General features: G+C 57.4%; 1 protein-coding gene across 1 annotated transcript; it reads left to right on the forward strand.

The window, feature by feature from the left end:
• Window positions 1-9,741: 9,741 nt before the first annotated feature.
• DUS1L (dihydrouridine synthase 1 like) lies at window positions 9,742-15,856 on the forward strand. Its single transcript, XM_026483855.4, has 14 exons — window positions 9,742-9,825; window positions 10,518-10,764; window positions 11,289-11,397; window positions 11,943-11,993; window positions 12,280-12,392; window positions 12,909-12,991; window positions 13,131-13,234; window positions 13,437-13,581; window positions 13,765-13,861; window positions 13,941-14,029; window positions 14,465-14,610; window positions 14,963-15,000; window positions 15,289-15,364; window positions 15,465-15,856. The coding sequence occupies exons 2-14, from the start codon at window positions 10,528-10,530 to the stop codon at window positions 15,602-15,604; spliced, it is 1,428 nt and encodes a 475-aa protein (XP_026339640.1). The 5' UTR covers window positions 9,742-9,825; window positions 10,518-10,527; the 3' UTR covers window positions 15,605-15,856.
• The last annotated feature ends 42 nt before the right edge of the window (window positions 15,857-15,898 follow it).

Below are 15,898 nucleotides of genomic sequence, written 5' to 3' on the forward strand. Positions count from 1 at the left end.
CTCGTGGCAGAAGGGCGGACGCTCCCCCTGCGCCCGGGGAGGAGGCAGAGACTCACGGCCCCGCCGCGTCCAGTCAACGCCACGCTGGGAGTTGTAGCCAGCACAGCAAGCCAAAGAACGGAGGCAAAGGGCGTACAGATGAGAAAGAAGAAATCAAACCGCCCCCAGTTGCAGGCAACATGGTCATCCTTGCAGAAAAGCTGAGGGAACCTACAAAAGCCTGCTGGATGTAAGCCGTGAGCGTGGGGAGACTGCAGGAGAGATCGGTGTACTGCGTCCGGACAAGGAATGAGCCGCAGGCGCTGATGTTCACGAGTCAACGGCGGTTAGAGCAGCGCCCCTCCAGTAAGAGAGACTTACAGGCGAGCGCGATGGTGTGTAAGGCCTTCGGAGACCACCCACCGCTGAACGGGATGAAGGAGCGCGTGGGGCGATGTGCTGTGCCCCTGGGTGAGAAAACTCAGTGTCGACGTGTAAATTCTCCCCAGAACGACCTATAGATTTTTTTTTTTTTAAGATTTTAACTTTAAGCAATCTCTACACCCAACCTGGGGCTCGAACTCCAGAGCCAGGGACCAAGAGTCCCACGTGCTACCGAAGGAGCAGGCCGGGCCCCCCTAATCCATACATTTTACACAGTCTCGATCAAAATCCCAACAGGCTTTCATAGCCGTGGACATGCTGACTCAAATTCGATAAGAGCAGCAAAGCTGGAGAAGTTGCCCGATTCCAAGATTTTTCAAGATTTATTACAAAGCTGCTATAATTAAGACAGTGTGTTTATTGACATCAAGATATGTAAGTAGATCAGTGGAACAGAATACTAAGCCAAGAAGTAGACTCACACATGTACGGACAGCTAATTCTCAGCACAGATGCAAAGGCTGTTCCATAGAGAAAGGACTGTCTTTTCAATAAATGGTTCTGGAATAATTGGATATCCCCACATACAAAAAAAAAGAAGAAGAAGAAGAAGAGACCTTAGATCGCAGCACAACACATACATTAACTCAAAATGGATCATAGACTTAAACATATCTTCTAAAACTATAAAACTTTTCAAAATAAATACAGGATAAATGTTTGTGAGCTCAGGGCGCCTGGGTGGCACAGCGGTTAAGCGTCTGCCTTCGGCTCAGGGCGTGATCCCAGGGTCCTGGGATCGAGCCCCACATCAGGCTCCTCCGCTATGAGCCTGCTTCTTCCTCTCCCACTCCCCCTGCTGTGTTCCCTCTCTCGCTGGCTGTCTCTATCTCTGTCGAATAAATAAATAAAATCTTTAAAAAAAAAAAAAAGTGAGCTCAGGTTAGGCAAAGGTCTCTTTTTTTTTTTTAATTTTTTTAAGATGTTATTTATTTGACAGCGAGCACAAGCAGGGGGAGCTGCAGGCAGAGGGAGAAGCAGACTCCCCACTGAGCAGGGAGCCTGATGCGGGACTCGATCCCAGAACCCTCGGGATCATGACCTGAGCCGAAGGCAGACGCTTAACCATCTGAGCCACCGAGGCACCCCAAGGCAAAGGTTTCTTAACTAGGACATCAAAAACACAATTGATAAGAGAATAAATTGTTAAATTACATTTTATCGAAGTTTGACCATTTCTACTCACTGCCTTTTTTTTTTTTTTTTTTTTAAGTAGGCTCCACGCCCAGCACGGAGCCCAACACAGGGCTGAAACTCACGACCATGAGATCAAAACCTGAGCTGGGGTCAAGAGTCAGACGCTCAGCCGACTGACCACCTAGGTGCCCCCATTTCTACTTTTTGAAAGACATTGTTCAAAAAACGAAAAATAAGTCACAGACCACTGGAAAGTTTTTGACCAAGGAATTGTGTCCAGAATATGTAAAGAACTCTCAAAATTCAACAAAAAGAAAACAAACATTTTAATTTTTAAAAATGGGCAAAAGAGGGGTGCCAGGTGGCTCAGATGGAAGAGCAGGTGACTCTTGATCTCGGGCCTGTGAGTTCAAGCTCCACGCTGGGTGTAGAGATGGCTTAAAAATAAAATCTTTAAAAAAAAAATTTTTTTTAATTTTAAATGGGCAAAAGATGTGAAACAGAAATAAGGAACAGACACAACGTTTCATAAGGAAATGAACATTAAGAACACAATGAGAGAGGCACCTGGGGGCTCAGTCAGTTCAGCATCTGCCTCCGGCTCAGGTCATGATCTCAGGGTCCTGGGATTGGGCCTTGCTCTGCGGGGAGCCTGCTTCTCCCTCTCCCCCTGCTGCTCCCCCTGCTCGCGCTCACGCTCTGTGAAATAAATAAAATCTTAAAAAAAAAAAAAAAAAGAACACAGCGAGATATCAGAACACGCCTATTTGTTAAAATTAAGAACATCAAGGGCTGCCTGGCTGGCTCAGTCCACGGAACACGTGACTCTTGATCTCGGGGTTATAGGTTCAAGTACCATGCTGGGTGTAGAGCTTACTTAAAAATAAAATCTAAAAAAAAAAAAAAAAGAATATTGAGCATTGGAGGACATGGACCAACTGGAACATTCCTGCGTCGCAAGCGGGAATGTGAAGCGGTACAACCGCCCTGGAAAACACTTCGGCAGTTTCTGAAGAAGTGAAACGCGCACCTGCCATATGACCCGGCCATTCCCCTCCTGGGATCTACCCAAGAGAAACGGAGTCTGTGTCCACACACAGACTTGTCCACAAGCCTATTGTGTAGCCCAAAGCTGCAAAACACAGAGACGTCCACCACAAGTGAACAGGCGGTCGGAAGCCCTCAGCAGCAACAGGCCGCGAACGATGGGAGCCCACGATGGCCTGGATGGACTCGGCACGATGATGCGGATTGCCAACGCCGGACCAGAGAGAGTCCGTCTCTGTAACACCCCCGAAAGGCAAGGTACTCTCCAGCGACAGAAAGTCGATCAGCACTTTCAAGGGACGGGGGCTGGGGGGACAGGAGGCAACTGGGGGCGTCGTACATATTTTTCTTTTTCTGATTGTGGTTGTTTCCCTGGCGTATAAATATGTCATCGTTCATTAAAGCTCCATAAAGCTGTTACATATAAACCACATCAAAGTCGGCGAGACCCCAGCCTACGGAAGACCCCGACTTGTCTCCTTGTAAGAGAGAGAGGCGGACCGCAGTCACGCGGAGCTCCGGGCCGTACCCGCGCACACTCCCGCACACGCACACGAGCGCACACACACTCACGCACACTCTCTCGCACGCGCACGCACTCCCTCACTCTCGCACACGCACGCACACACGTACGCACGCACTCACACTCCCGCACACGCACACACTCCCGCACACGCACGCTCACACGCACGTACACGCACGCACGCTCACACTCACGCCCAGCAGCAGCTGCACGCTCTGCCGGCCAGGCGGTGGGGGGACCGGCCGGCGGGGCTGGGAGCCGCAGGAAAGGGCAGGAGCCCTCTGGGGGGAGTCCCCTTTGCGCGCCCTCGGCGGGCGGGCGGGCCCGTCCCGCAGACAGGAGGACAGCTAACCAGCCCGACCTCGAGGCTGCGGCCGCGGGCGAAGACAGACCTGGAACGAAGGCAGAGGGAGCCCCGCCGCCTCCAGGATGGGCTCGGCTGGCGCCGCACGGACAGGCGCTCCCCGCTCAGTCTGCGGGCGGCGCCGCCGGCGGTGTGGCCCGGACCCCAGCACGGCGGGCCCCACGGCAGGAGGGCGGCCTCCAGGGCCGGGCGGGGAGGGGGACGGCAAGCACATGTTCACACACGGGGACGCCCAGAGGGCCCGGCCACGACTCTGGACACGCTGGCGCCGAAACCAGTAGCGACAGCGGCAGGCCCACGCTTGCGGATGGGGGCGAGCGGTCCCCACGGTGTGTGAACCCGCCCAGGGCCCAGGGAGGGACGTTTGTGCCGGAAAAGCTACCAAGTCCCCACACCCCCGTCCCCACTCTGCTCCGGGCGGGGCAGACCGGAACATCCCAGAACATCCCCCCGGGAGAGGCCGAGTGCCAGGGGACCCCCACCCGGGCTCCTCGGGTGGGTGCTGGCCCCACTGCCCCTCAGAGCTGTCAGACCCTGGAAGAGGCTGCCTGGTGCCCCATTCACGAGGCTGGACTGTCACTCAGAGTGACCTGTGCCCTCCCGGTGCCCCAGCAGTGCTGGGGACAGGGCGCAGGAACAGGCGCCCCACCCCCCCAAGTGGCAGACTTGTCTTGGAGCAAAGCACAGGGCCCTTGGCACTGAGGAGGAAGCAGTGAGGAGGGAGGTCGGGCAGCGGCAGCGAGAACAGCACAGACAGAACGTTTGAAGACATAATGGCCAAACATTTGCTAAGTATCTTGATCTGTGAGGACAAGAACCCCAGCAAGGCCCAAACAGGACACAGTCAGACATAACATAAACAAACCGCTAAAAACCAAAGATAAAGAGAAAATCTTGACCCTGAGAAAAAAAAGAAAACACATCACATACCGGGAAGCAATGATGAGATGAGAGGACAAATGACGCCATTTAGAGAAGCTTCCGGGGAAAAAAACCCGCAACAGGAGACACACGGGAGGGAAGTTCCGGGGAAGCCTCGCTGCAAGGCCCAAAGACCCAGCCTCGCTCAGGCCTCCGTCGTCCCCAGTCCATCTATGAATTCAGTGTGATGCTAACCCGAGCGCCAGCAGGCTTTTCGTTCAACGGAGGACTTTGACAAGCTGATTCTAAAATGTGAGTGGAAATGCAAAGAGCCTAAAACGGATGGAACAGAGAAAGTACAAAGTTGGAGGAATCGATCCCCTGATTTCAAGACTGACCCTGAAGTTATCGTAATTCAAACAGTGTGCTATTGGGGTAAAGACAGACATACAGATTAATAGGGAACAGAGAACCCAGAAATGCACCCTCACACTAAAGGTTGCTTCCATTTCTTTTTTTATTTTTATTTATTTGAGAGAGAGCTCAAGCAGGGGGAGCAGCAGAGGGAGAAGCAGGCTCCCCGCTGAGCAAGGAGCCGGATGCGGGACTCGATCCCAGGACCCCGGGATCATGACCTGAGCCAAAGGCAGACGCTTAACGACTGAGTCACCCAGGCACCCCTAGTTGCAGGATTTTGTGTAGATACTTTTTATCAAATTGAGGAAATTCCTCCCTCTATTCCTAGTTTATTGATGGCTTTTTCATTCATTCATTCTTTCTTTGTTTGTTTGGTATCATAAGTAGGTGTTGGACTCCGTCAAATGCCTCTTGTGAATCTATTGAGGTAATGGGTTTTTGCACTTCGTTCTACTAATAGATGGCATAGTGCGTTAACTGATTTTCAGACGGTAAACTGACGGCATTCCCGGGGTAACTGCCACTGGGTCGTGGTGTATGGTTCCTTCCGTAAGTCCTGGGGTTGGCTGATGCCCACCAATCTTTCTGCTGTGAAGACTATCAGTGTGCAGTTTTCTTTCCCCGCGAGGCCTTTGTCTGGTCGGACGTCAGGAGGACTCGGGCCTCACAGAACCAGTTGGACGGTGTCCTCTCCCCTATTTTTTTTAGAAGTGTGTGTGGAGGCTTGGTATTGATTGTTAGATCTTTCCTAGAACTCACCCAAGCCATCCGGGCCGGGCCTTTGTTTCGTGGGAGACTCGAAATTACTGCTGTGCTATCCCACCGGGGGTCTCGGCACCCCCGCCCGCCTTTTCTTCTTGGGGTCCGTGTGCTGATGTCCTGCTTCTGCTGACCCGTGTCTTCTCTATTTTTTCTCCGTCAGTCTAGCTGAAGGTGTGTCAATTTCGTTGATTTTACAAGACACCAATCTTTGGTTTCGTTGTTTTCACTATTGCTTTTCCGTTTTCTCTTCATTTTTTTGTTCTGCTCTAATTTTTATTGAGTCCTTTATTCTGCTTCCTTTGGTTTAGTTTGCTCTCTTAACAGTTTTCTAAAGTGGAAGCTTGGGTTATTGATCTGACACCTCTCTTCTCACGAGGGCGTTCAGAACAGGAACTTTCTTTGGGAGAGCAGCCTCGCTGCGTCCTGTAAACTGTGATACGCGGTGTTGCCATTTTCAGTCATCTCAATTAAAAAAAAAAAAAATCTCCCTTGTGATTTTGTCTTCGACCGTTGATCACTTAGAAGTGTGCTGTTGGGGCGCCTGGGTGGCTCAGTCAGTGAAGCGTCTGCCTTCGGCTCAGGTCATGATCCCAGAGTCCTGGGATCAAGTCCTGCATCGGGCTCCCTGCTGGGTGGGGAGTCTGCTTCTCCTTTTCCCCCAGCTCTCACTCATGCGCTCTCTCTCTAAAATAAATGTATATATTTTTTAATTTGACAGAAAGAGAGCACAAGCAGGGAGAAGCGCAAGCAGAGGGAGAAGGAGAAGCAGACTCTCTGCTGAGCAGGGAGCCCGACGTGGGGCTCGATCCCAGAACCCCGAGATCATGACCTGAGCTGAAAGCAGACATCTGAGCCACCCAGGAGCCCCTAAAACAAATAATCTTTAAAGAATGTTTTTTAATTGAGTACTGGGCATATTAGATGATGTGCTGTGGGAACTCTGGGTTCTGACTCTCACCCCCCGTCTGACTTGGTGTTGTTATTGGTACTGGACCTGGATGGTGAATTCTGTTGAGTCTGTCTCCGCCGCAGTGTGCGGCCACTGGGCTCTCTAGCAGGCTTTTTGTTTGTGTGTTTGTTTTTTAATTAGGCTGCACGCCCAGTGTGTTCAGGACTCCAAGCTCTGCCAGGTGCCCCTCTGCTAGATTTTTTAAAATTCTTTTTTTATATGGAAGTCTGGTTTCCTAAGCTTCCCTGGGTCAGTATGGTTTAATGACAGTCAATTACTGGTTAGAGGTTATGCTTAAGTGTCTGGAACAAGTAAGGGCTCCGTCCTTGCTGACAGTTGTGGGTGTAGGTTGGGGAGACATTCAGAGTTCAGCCCTGGTTTGTCCTTTTTGCTTGTGCAAAGCCTCATATGCAGCCAGAGAAGAGTCTATAGCTGAGTCCACAGCCTTGGTCCCTCCTGAGCAGAGACACAGCCTTGCAGGCTACCAGGGACAGCTGGGGGCTAATCGAGGCCCAACTGCAGCTATTTTATTGACTGAATTTCCTTGTTAAATTTCTGGCTGGACTGTCTTTGCTTCAACCAGCCTCACGGCCTCCAGCAGCTAAGGTGTGGGTCTCTAGCTAGCTGTCTGCCACCATGATTGCAATTTTCTCCACCAGCACCCTGTGGGGCTTTCTAGTCACACCAGCTTTCTTTTCTTTTTAAAGATTTTATTTATTTATTTATTTGACAGGGAGAGAGAGACAGCCAGCGAGAGAGGGAACACAAGCAGGGGGAGTGGGAGAGGAAGAAGCAGGCTCCCAGTGGAGGAGCCCAATATGGGGCTCGATCCCAGGACCTTGGGATCATGACCTGAGCCGAAGGCAGACACTTAACGACTGAGCCACCCAGGTGCCCCTCAGTCCAGCTTTCTAATCAGATGTCCCCCTGTCAGGTCCTGGAGGCTCACCTGACTCTGGTGGAATTACCACAGGGTGGGAGGAAAGGAAAGTAGCCCCCTCCTGAAACTCCACAGACTGCCCCTGTTCTTACCTTTTTCTTTAAAAAAAAAAAAAAGATTTTAGTTATTTATTTGACAGAGAGCAAGAGAGACTAAGAGAAAGAAAGAGAGTGAGCACACAAGCAGGGGAGAGATGCTTAACCGACTGAGCCACCCAGGCATCCCTTTTTTTTTTTTTAAGATTTTATTTTTGAGTAATTTCTACAGCCAACATGGGGCTCACACCCATAATCCCGAGATCAAGAGTCACACCGGGTCCCTGGCTCCACTGACTGAGCCAGCCAGGCACACCGGATGTTCAGTCATTTTTTTCAAAGTGCTCTCAAATGTTGTATGCCTTTGGTCAAGAGTCCTGGCATGGGGGGCACCTGGGTGGCTCAGTTGTTAGGCGTTTGCCTTCGGCTCAGGTCATGATCTCAGAGTGTTGGGATCGAGCCCCCGAGTTGGGCTCCCTGCTCAGCAGGGAATCTGCTTCTCCCTCTTACTCTACCTGCTGCTCCCCCTGCCTGTGCTGTCAAATAAATAAATAAAATCTTAAAAAAAAAAAGAGCGAGAGAGAGCCCTGGAATGGTTGCTTTTAACAATTTGTCCTGTTTTAACATTGCTTTTTTGGGAAGGGATTTGGAAAACTCCTCAATCTGCTATTCCAGAAATCCTGCCCACATATGTAATTTAAAATTTTCTAGTAACCATATTAAAAAAAATAAGCATGGTGTTGATTTTGGGTTTTGTGTGTGTGTGTGTGTGTGTGTGTGTGTGTGTGTGTGTGTGTGTTAAAAGACCTATTTACTTAGGCCGGTGGGAGGGAAGGGGCAGAGAAAAAGGAAGAAAGAGAATCCCAAGAAGACCCCCCCACTGAGGGCAGAGCCCCACAGGGGTCTCCAATCCCACGACCCCCAGATCATGACCTGAGCTGAAACCCAGAGTGGACTGCTCAATCGAAGGAGCCGCCCAGGCATGCCTCTGTGACATTAATTTTAATAATGTATTTAAGTCAGTGTAAGAAATAGTATCATTTCAGGGGCGCCTGGGTGGCACAGCGGCTAAGCGTCTGCCTTCGGCTCAGGGCGTGATCCCCGCGTTATGGGATCGAGCCCCACATCAGGCTCCTCGGCTAGGAGCCTGCTTCTTCCTCTCCCACTCCCCCTGCTTGTGTTCCCTTTCTCGCTGGCTGTCTCTATCTCTGTCGAATAAATAAATAAAATCTTAAAAAAAAATAGTATCATTTCAACATGTAATCAATATCTTTAAAATTATGAATGAACGCTTACACTTCTTTCCCTTCCTCCTAAGCCTTTGAAATCTGTATGTTTCACACGTAACAGCACATTTCAACTAAGACCAGCTACATTCCAGCACTGGCTCCCCTGGCGGACACAGGAGCTATATTTGGTATGGTCCTTATTTTTCAGATGTTAGTCTATCTCTCATGTTTGGTTATTATTCTTCTTTTAATCCTTGTCCTTTGGGGATGCTGCAATATTTAAGGCTGGAATAAAATGACTGGCACCCGTCCCTCCATCCTGTCGGGTTCGTGCGCAGAGGCCCGCGAATTAAGCCAAGGGCACGTGCACTCCCAGGCGCCGAGCAGGGGCTCGAGCAGCCGGCAGAGCAGGGGTTCGGGTGCCTCGCTAATCAGGGGAAAGGTGAGACCAAAAGGCTCCTTCAGGAAGGGGGAACGGGTTTCGGGGAAGCGCCAGGAAGAAACCCCGCCATCGAAGCTACTCCGGAGGGTCGCTCCTGACCCGACAGCCCCGGACATCCGGGTGCGCTTCCGCCAGCCCCCGCGGCGGGGAGCGCTCTGCGCGTGCGTGCTCAGTTTCCAGCGGGGTAGCGTCGCGCACGCCCGGGCCGGGCCCCGGAAGTTCGGGGGTGTGGCCTCGCCGATAGCAGCACTTCCGGCCTGGGGGGGGGGTCCCCTAAGGCCTCTGAGTGCTGAACTGAGGCGGGGACTTGCGGCCCCTTTAGGAGACAGAGGCGGGAGCTCGGAGTGGAAAGCGGGCGCCGGCCGGGCCGGGCCTCGGCCTCCGCGGTCGGCACGTCACCCTCCCCCGCCCGACCGCGCTGTGGCGGGGCCCGGCCGACCTCCAGCGTCTGACCTCCGACCTCGTGGGGCGGGGCTTCTCCGCGGCCGGGCGCGGTTTCCCGGGGACGCGTTTCCCGCCGCACCGCGGGCCGCCCGGACCGCCCTGGCAGAGGCACCTTCCGGCGGCCCCGGCGCGGAGCCCTGGGCCGGGTGGCGGCCCCGGCGTGGCGGCCTGCGGGCACCGAGGGAGCCCCCGCCGCGCCCTGGCCCCCAGAAGCCCGGCGGCGGTCCGGGAGGAGCCCGGGCCCGGGCGCAGGTAGGTGTCCTGCGGGTCCGGCCCGGCGGTCCTGCCAGCGCGAGGCGGCAGTGACGGTGACAGCGCTGCGGCGCCCCGCGCGCTCGTGCTCCGGCCGCTTCGGGGACTTTCCGTGGGACCTCAGGGTCTCCGGAAGTGCCAGACCCCCAGGTGCGCGCTCGGTCAGTGGCCAGGCCCGTGACTGCTCCGTGATCGCAGAGCTCGGGGCGCGGGGGGGCTGCCGCTCCCGGCCCGGCTGTCCCTGTAAGCCGGGCCGCCCCTCCGGGGCTCCGCTGGGGCTCGGCTAGTTGCTTGTAGGGACGGGCAGGTCCAGCGAGGGCAGCTGGCCCGCACAGGTCCTAGAAGCCAGAGAAGAGAGTCTGTTCGGACGTTTCCTGTGAAGAGGAGGTGGGCGGGGCGGTTCTCCCTGACCGAGGTGTCCCGAGGGGGACTCGGACCCGCAGACCAGGACTAGACAGCTCCTTCCCTGTTCCATTGGCTTGCTAGCGAGCAGGGGGTGACGGCCTCCGCTGGAAGGTGATGGTTCTGGACCTGCAGCCGGTGTCACCCTTGATGTCCGTATCCGTGACCATCAGGCTGCCCTGGAGTGGCCTCGAGGGAGGGTAGCGCTTCCTCTGGGTCCGATCCTACGCCTGCGTGGATGCCCCGCCCCCGCCGCCGCGGCCGGCTGAGCCCTTGGTCTCCCCCTTCAGTGTGGAGGCGATGCCAAAGCTGCAGGGCTTCGAGTTCTGGAGCCGCACCCTGGGGGGGGCTCGCCACGTGGTGGCGCCCATGGTGGACCAGAGTGAGTTGGCCTGGAGGCTGCTGAGCCGCCGACACGGGGCCCAGCTCTGCTACACCCCCATGCTACACGCCCAGGTCTTCGTCCGCGATGCCAACTATCGGAAGGAGAACTTGTACTGCGAAGTGTGCCCCGAGGACCGGCCTCTCATTGTGCAGGTGGGCAGGGGCCTGGCAAGGAGCACCAGGTGGAGCCTCTTTCCATTAACAGCTTCCCGATGGGGGTGGGGTGCTGTGGTGAAGCACTAGGCTTCCCAGGGCTCCTGCTGCTGGTCTCCCAGAGATTTATCCCTTCGCCGGGTGCTGGCTGAGTTTGGGGGAGAGGATGCCTTGGGCGCTGTGGAGGATTCGCAGCCCCCCCCCCCCCCCCCCCCCCCCCGTTGCCTGCCTGCTGTCCGCCACGTGTTCTGTCGTTATCAGACGATGGGGAAGAACACTCTGTTCTCTAGCTAAAGTCAGTGATGCCAGTTTTTTGTTCCAGTCGGGACCATTGTGAATCAGTGACTCCCTCTCCTTGTGGTGTGGGCACATGCCATACTGTAAATGTTTAGGACAGGATGCATCCTGCAGTCAGCCCTGGGGACCCTGTCTCCACTGGGCCGCATATGAACGCCCTGTGGGGCTGGGGAGCTGTGGTACCAGGGCCTGGCTTGGGCTCATGGGACCTTCTGTGTCTTTCCCAGTTCTGTGCCAATGATCCAGAGGTGTTTGTCCAGGCGGCTCTCCTGGCGCAGGATTACTGTGATGCCATCGACCTGAACTTGGGTTGCCCGCAGATGATAGCCAAGCGAGGTGAGTTCAGCTTCGGGTCGCTGTACTGAGCACTGCTTTGGGCGGGGGCAAGGCCCTGAACCCGCAGAGTGCCCAGCTAGAGGCCAGGGTGTGGACGCGACCGGGGGAGGGCCTGGCGCTGCTCCCAGTGGCGTCTCAGGCCTTTCTTTGCTCCTCTCTCTGGAGGGACAGGGTTCTGCTGGCTCTCAGAGGCTTATCACTCCCCTTAGTGCGCGGGGGGGGGGGGGGGGTCACTGGGCTCCCTGCGGGTGAACACGCTTTGCGGGAAGGAGGTGTCATCCCCCCCACCCCGTCACCCGCACACTGCCGCCGTGCGCTGCTAAGCGTACGGTTCAGGGGTTGCTGGTTGGGCAGCCGTGCAGGGTGGGCATTGCCTTCAGTGCCCTTGAGCTCCGCACCTGGGCACACTTCCCCCAAGTGTGATGCTGAGACACTGCTCAACTCGGTGATTATTCCTGTGGCCCCTCAGGACTGGCATGGCAGGGGGCGCGTGCCCTGTGTGGACACGGGGGAACGGGTGCTGAGGGCCATGCTGGTCTTTGCAGGTCACTATGGTGCCTTCCTGCAGGAGGAGTGGGACCTGCTCCAGAGAATGAGTGAGTTGGCCGCAAGCTGTGGGTGGGGAGTCAGGCTGGGTCGTAGTTGCTAAAGGAGCCCTGAGCCGGCGGCCGCTGAGCCCTGGCCGCGGCACGCGCCCCACTGCAGGAGCGGCTGTGAGGCCGCGCATCCCACACCAGCTGCTCATCTGAGCCTGACGGCAGGTGCTCTGGCCCCGGCCCGGCCCCTGCAGCACGCTGGCAGATGGGATCTGGCGGAGGCAGGCGCCCCGCCTGCCTGAAGTGAACACCACGCTTCTCAGAAGCCGATTCTCCTTTTCCCCAGTTCTGCTGGCACACGAGAAACTCTCTGTCCCCGTCACATGCAAAATCCGTGTCTTCCCGGAGATTGACAAGACTGTGAAGTACGCCCAGATGCTGGAGAAGGCTGGCTGCCAGGTGCGGGGCTGTGGGCTCGCAGGGCCACGTGCTACTCCCCTGCCTCGTGTCCTCTGCACCCTGGGCCAGATGTGGAGTGCTCCTTGCCTCCAGGAGCTCCCGTGAGGCAGTGACTCGCCAGGGTGGACCGGAATCATGGCGACCACGAGGCGAGGCCTGGTGAGGGTGGGTGAGCCGCAGGCTCCCAAGAGGGAGGCTGGTACTGGGCAGGAGGAGGTGCCAGGCCTCCGCTGCCTTCTCCCCACCTGCCACCAGCCTCACGGTCAGGTTGGTGCCCGCCTGCCCGCCTGTCCCTGACGCCTTTGGTGCTGGGGTGCTGCCATTTCCGGGAAGACTGGCCCTTGAACAGGGCTGGGCCTGTCTGCTTTGCGTGTTGGGTGGACCCGTGGGACGTGGGAGCCCCGGGCAGCACCCCACCAGTTGCAACCCAGGGGACTGGGGGGCAGGCACTGAGTGAGCTGGGCCCGGGGGTCTGCGGCCGCGAGCAGGGTAGAGCTGGGCATCGCTGTGTTCTAGTTGCTGACCGTGCACGGGCGCACCAAGGAGCAGAAGGGGCCCTTGTCGGGCACTGCGTCCTGGGAGCACATCAAGGCCGTGCGGTGAGTGTGCGTGGAGGGGGGCGCGGCTGCCTGGGCCGAGAAACACCTGCTCGGATGGAGTGTGGCGGCTGGAGCACCGTCCTCTGGGGGGTGAAGGGACAGAGTCCTTTTTTTCTGAGTGTCCACCTGCTGCCGACAGGAAGGCAGTGGCCATCCCCGTGTTTGCCAATGGGAACATCCAGTGCCTGCGGGACGTGGAACGTTGCATCCAGGACACAGGAGTCCAGGGGGTCATGAGTGCAGGTGAGGCAGGGCCACGGCTGGCAGACGCTGGAGGCGCCTGTCGCCATCCTGATGCCCTGGGCCCCACGCTGGCCTCACTCACAGGCCTCGTCGGCCTGATGGGCCTGAGCGCTCGGACTGGCGGCTGCCCTTGGCGTGACATGGTGGGGGGGCCAGCCCTCCGGGGATGTGAGCACCTGCCACCTTGAGCAATACCCCACAGAGGGCAACCTGCACAACCCCGCCCTGTTTGAGGGCCGCAGCCCCGCCGTGTGGGAGCTGGCCGAGGAGTACCTGGACATCGTGCGGCAGCACCCCTGCCCCCTGTCTTACGTGCGGGCCCACCTCTTCAAGCTGTGGCACCACGCGTGAGTTGCTGTTGAGGTGGACGCCTGACTGGGGTGTTGGGGGTGTTAGGAGGGAGCTCTCTGGAGACGTGTAGTGGGTCTGGCTCAGAAGAGAGATGGAGAGTGCCCGTCTGTGTGCGGGGCTTGGGCTCGGCCTGGGGAGCGGGAGGCGGGGCCGGCTCGGTGATGGAGCCTCTGTCCCAGGCTGCAGGTGCATCAGCAGCTCCGGGAGGAGCTCGCCAAAGTGAAGACCCTGGAGGGTGTTGCAGCCGTGAACCAGGAACTGAAGCTGCGGTGTCAGGCAGGTGACGGGGCTGCGGGGAGCGGGGGGGCGGGGGGGTGCTGGGCTCCGTGACCTGGGGTGCTCTGGGCTTTCGCAGGAGGATATATCCAGGCAGAAGGAGGGAGAGGAGCCATCTGGCGGCTTGCCTTTCTTCCACTGGATCTGCCAGCCCTACTTGCGGCCAGGGTGAGCTTCGCACCAGCCCACGGGCCGGGGTTGGGGGGCTGGGGTGCACACAGAGGAGAGGGCACTCCGCCACTGCCACAGCAGGAGCCTGGCCTCCTCTCTGCAGCCTTGGCGGAGGGTGCTGGTGGCTGGGCTCCATCCCGCAGTGCCGGCTTTGCCCTCACCCATCGTGGGTGCTGTGGTTTTATGTCTTTTTTCCATAAGAAGATAGCTCTTAAGTGCTTCTTGTACTGGGGGCAAGGGGCACACAACCCTGAGCTTCCGCTGGGTCCTCACAGCCGCGGCTGGACTGTGATCTGTGGCCACTCAGGCCCAGCCGTGGCCCAGGAGCCAAGCTGCTGGGGCTCTGTATGCACGTCCTTGCCCTGGGGCCCAGGCTGGTGGGTCGCCTCTTGCGGGGCGCCCCCAGCTCTGCCCGCTGCCCTTCCCTTTCAGGCCCCGGGAAGGAAGCAAGGAGAACGGGGGTGCCCGCAGCAAGCGGGCCCTGGAGGAGGAGGAGGGCGGCACAGACGTCCTGTCCAAGAACAAGCAGAAGAAGCAGCTGAGGAACCCCCACAAGACCTTCGATGCCTCGCTGAAGCGTAAGCTGCTCCCACTGCGGGGGCCCCGGGAGCTCCGCCCCAGGGCAGGTGGGAGAGCAGTAGCAAGGGCCGCCGGTGACCCAGGCTGCTACATGAAGCAGCCGTGGCCCTGCCTGCCATGTGCTCCCTCGGCCACTGCTCGGAGCCAGAGGTGGGCTTTGGGGCTACCGTCCTGAGAAGGTTCTTCTATTGGCAAGCAACCAGTGAACGGTGGGGGCACGTGTGCTGCGTCCTCGGGCCATACACGGCGGGACACGGTGGGACACAGCCGGCAGCAGGCACTCTGGAGGAAATGGCAGGTAGGAGGCAGGCTCACCTGCTCAACCAACATTTGCTTCTGTTCTTTTCTCAGCAAAATACGCAAAGTGTGATCAGTGTGGAAACCCAAAGGTGAGTCTGGCCGTGCTGCCTAGGGCAGAGCTCAGTGTCAGGAGGTGGCTGGCAGGGTGGTCCCCGCTGACGCTGCCCAGGACCTGCGGGGACTGTCCTTTCCCTGTCTGCTGAGGGGGCAGCCCGAGGGGGGGTGGCTGCTTCTCCCCCTCAGGACAGCCCCTCGCAGCGTGGCAGGCCAGCCTTGGGCCAGGGTGCAGCCTGCTGGTGCCCCAGCCGGCCCTACGTTTTGGGGGCCTTGCTCAGGAGGGGCGTTAGCCCCAGGCTCACTAGCTTTCCCGCGTCCAGGGTAACAGATGTGTGTTCAACCTGTGCCGGGGCTGCTGTAAGAAGCGAGCTTTCAGAGAGGCCGCAGACTGCCCAGGTAAGGGGCACCTGCTGCTGCCAGCGCCCCCCATCCCCGGCCCCCAGGGGGCAGTGGGACCCTCAGCCTCCTGAGCCCCACTTCCCTCCTTCTCTGCCAGGTCACGGATTGCTTTTTAAAACCAAATTGGAGAAGTCTCTGGCTTGGAAAGGGGCCCAGTCCCGGCCGCAGGAGTCTCAGCCAGCAGGATCTGGGGAGCCAGGCGGCCTTCCTGAGGTTGTGGGCAGTGCCCTGGCCTGAGGGGCAGCTGGAGCGCGACACACCGGCCCACCAGGCCCCAGGACTGCTGCTGAGACCTCAACACGTCCCACTTAAGGAAATGCCTTTACTCAGGGAATCTCCCACTACTCAACACAGAAGGATGAGCTGGTCTTCCCCTCGGCCTCCGCTGGGAGCCCGGAAATGCTGCACCAGGGAGCAGGCTCCCAGGCTGGACCTGCCCCCTCGCAACGTGTGTGTTTGAAGTGAACAATAAATCCTTTCAAAGATGCACGTTCAGAGCCGGAGACGGTATGTGAAGGCCCCAGGCCCAGC

Source organism: Ursus arctos, unplaced genomic scaffold (genome assembly GCF_023065955.2).
Source record: "Ursus arctos isolate Adak ecotype North America unplaced genomic scaffold, UrsArc2.0 scaffold_24, whole genome shotgun sequence".
NCBI classification, from domain to species: Eukaryota; Metazoa; Chordata; class Mammalia; order Carnivora; family Ursidae; genus Ursus; species Ursus arctos.

Bases quoted from the DNA above. Each gene is read 5' to 3' on its own strand.
- DUS1L (XM_026483855.4), top strand. From the start codon at position 10,528: ATGCCAAAGCTGCAGGGCTTCGAGTTCTGGAGCCGCACCCTGGGGGGG. The intron at 12,393-12,908 runs GTGCGGGGCTGT...GCTGTGTTCTAG, and splicing joins TGGAGAAGGCTGGCTGCCAG to TTGCTGACCGTGCACGGGCG. The intron at 13,862-13,940 runs GCAGGTGACGGG...GGGCTTTCGCAG, and splicing joins AACTGAAGCTGCGGTGTCAG to GAGGATATATCCAGGCAGAA.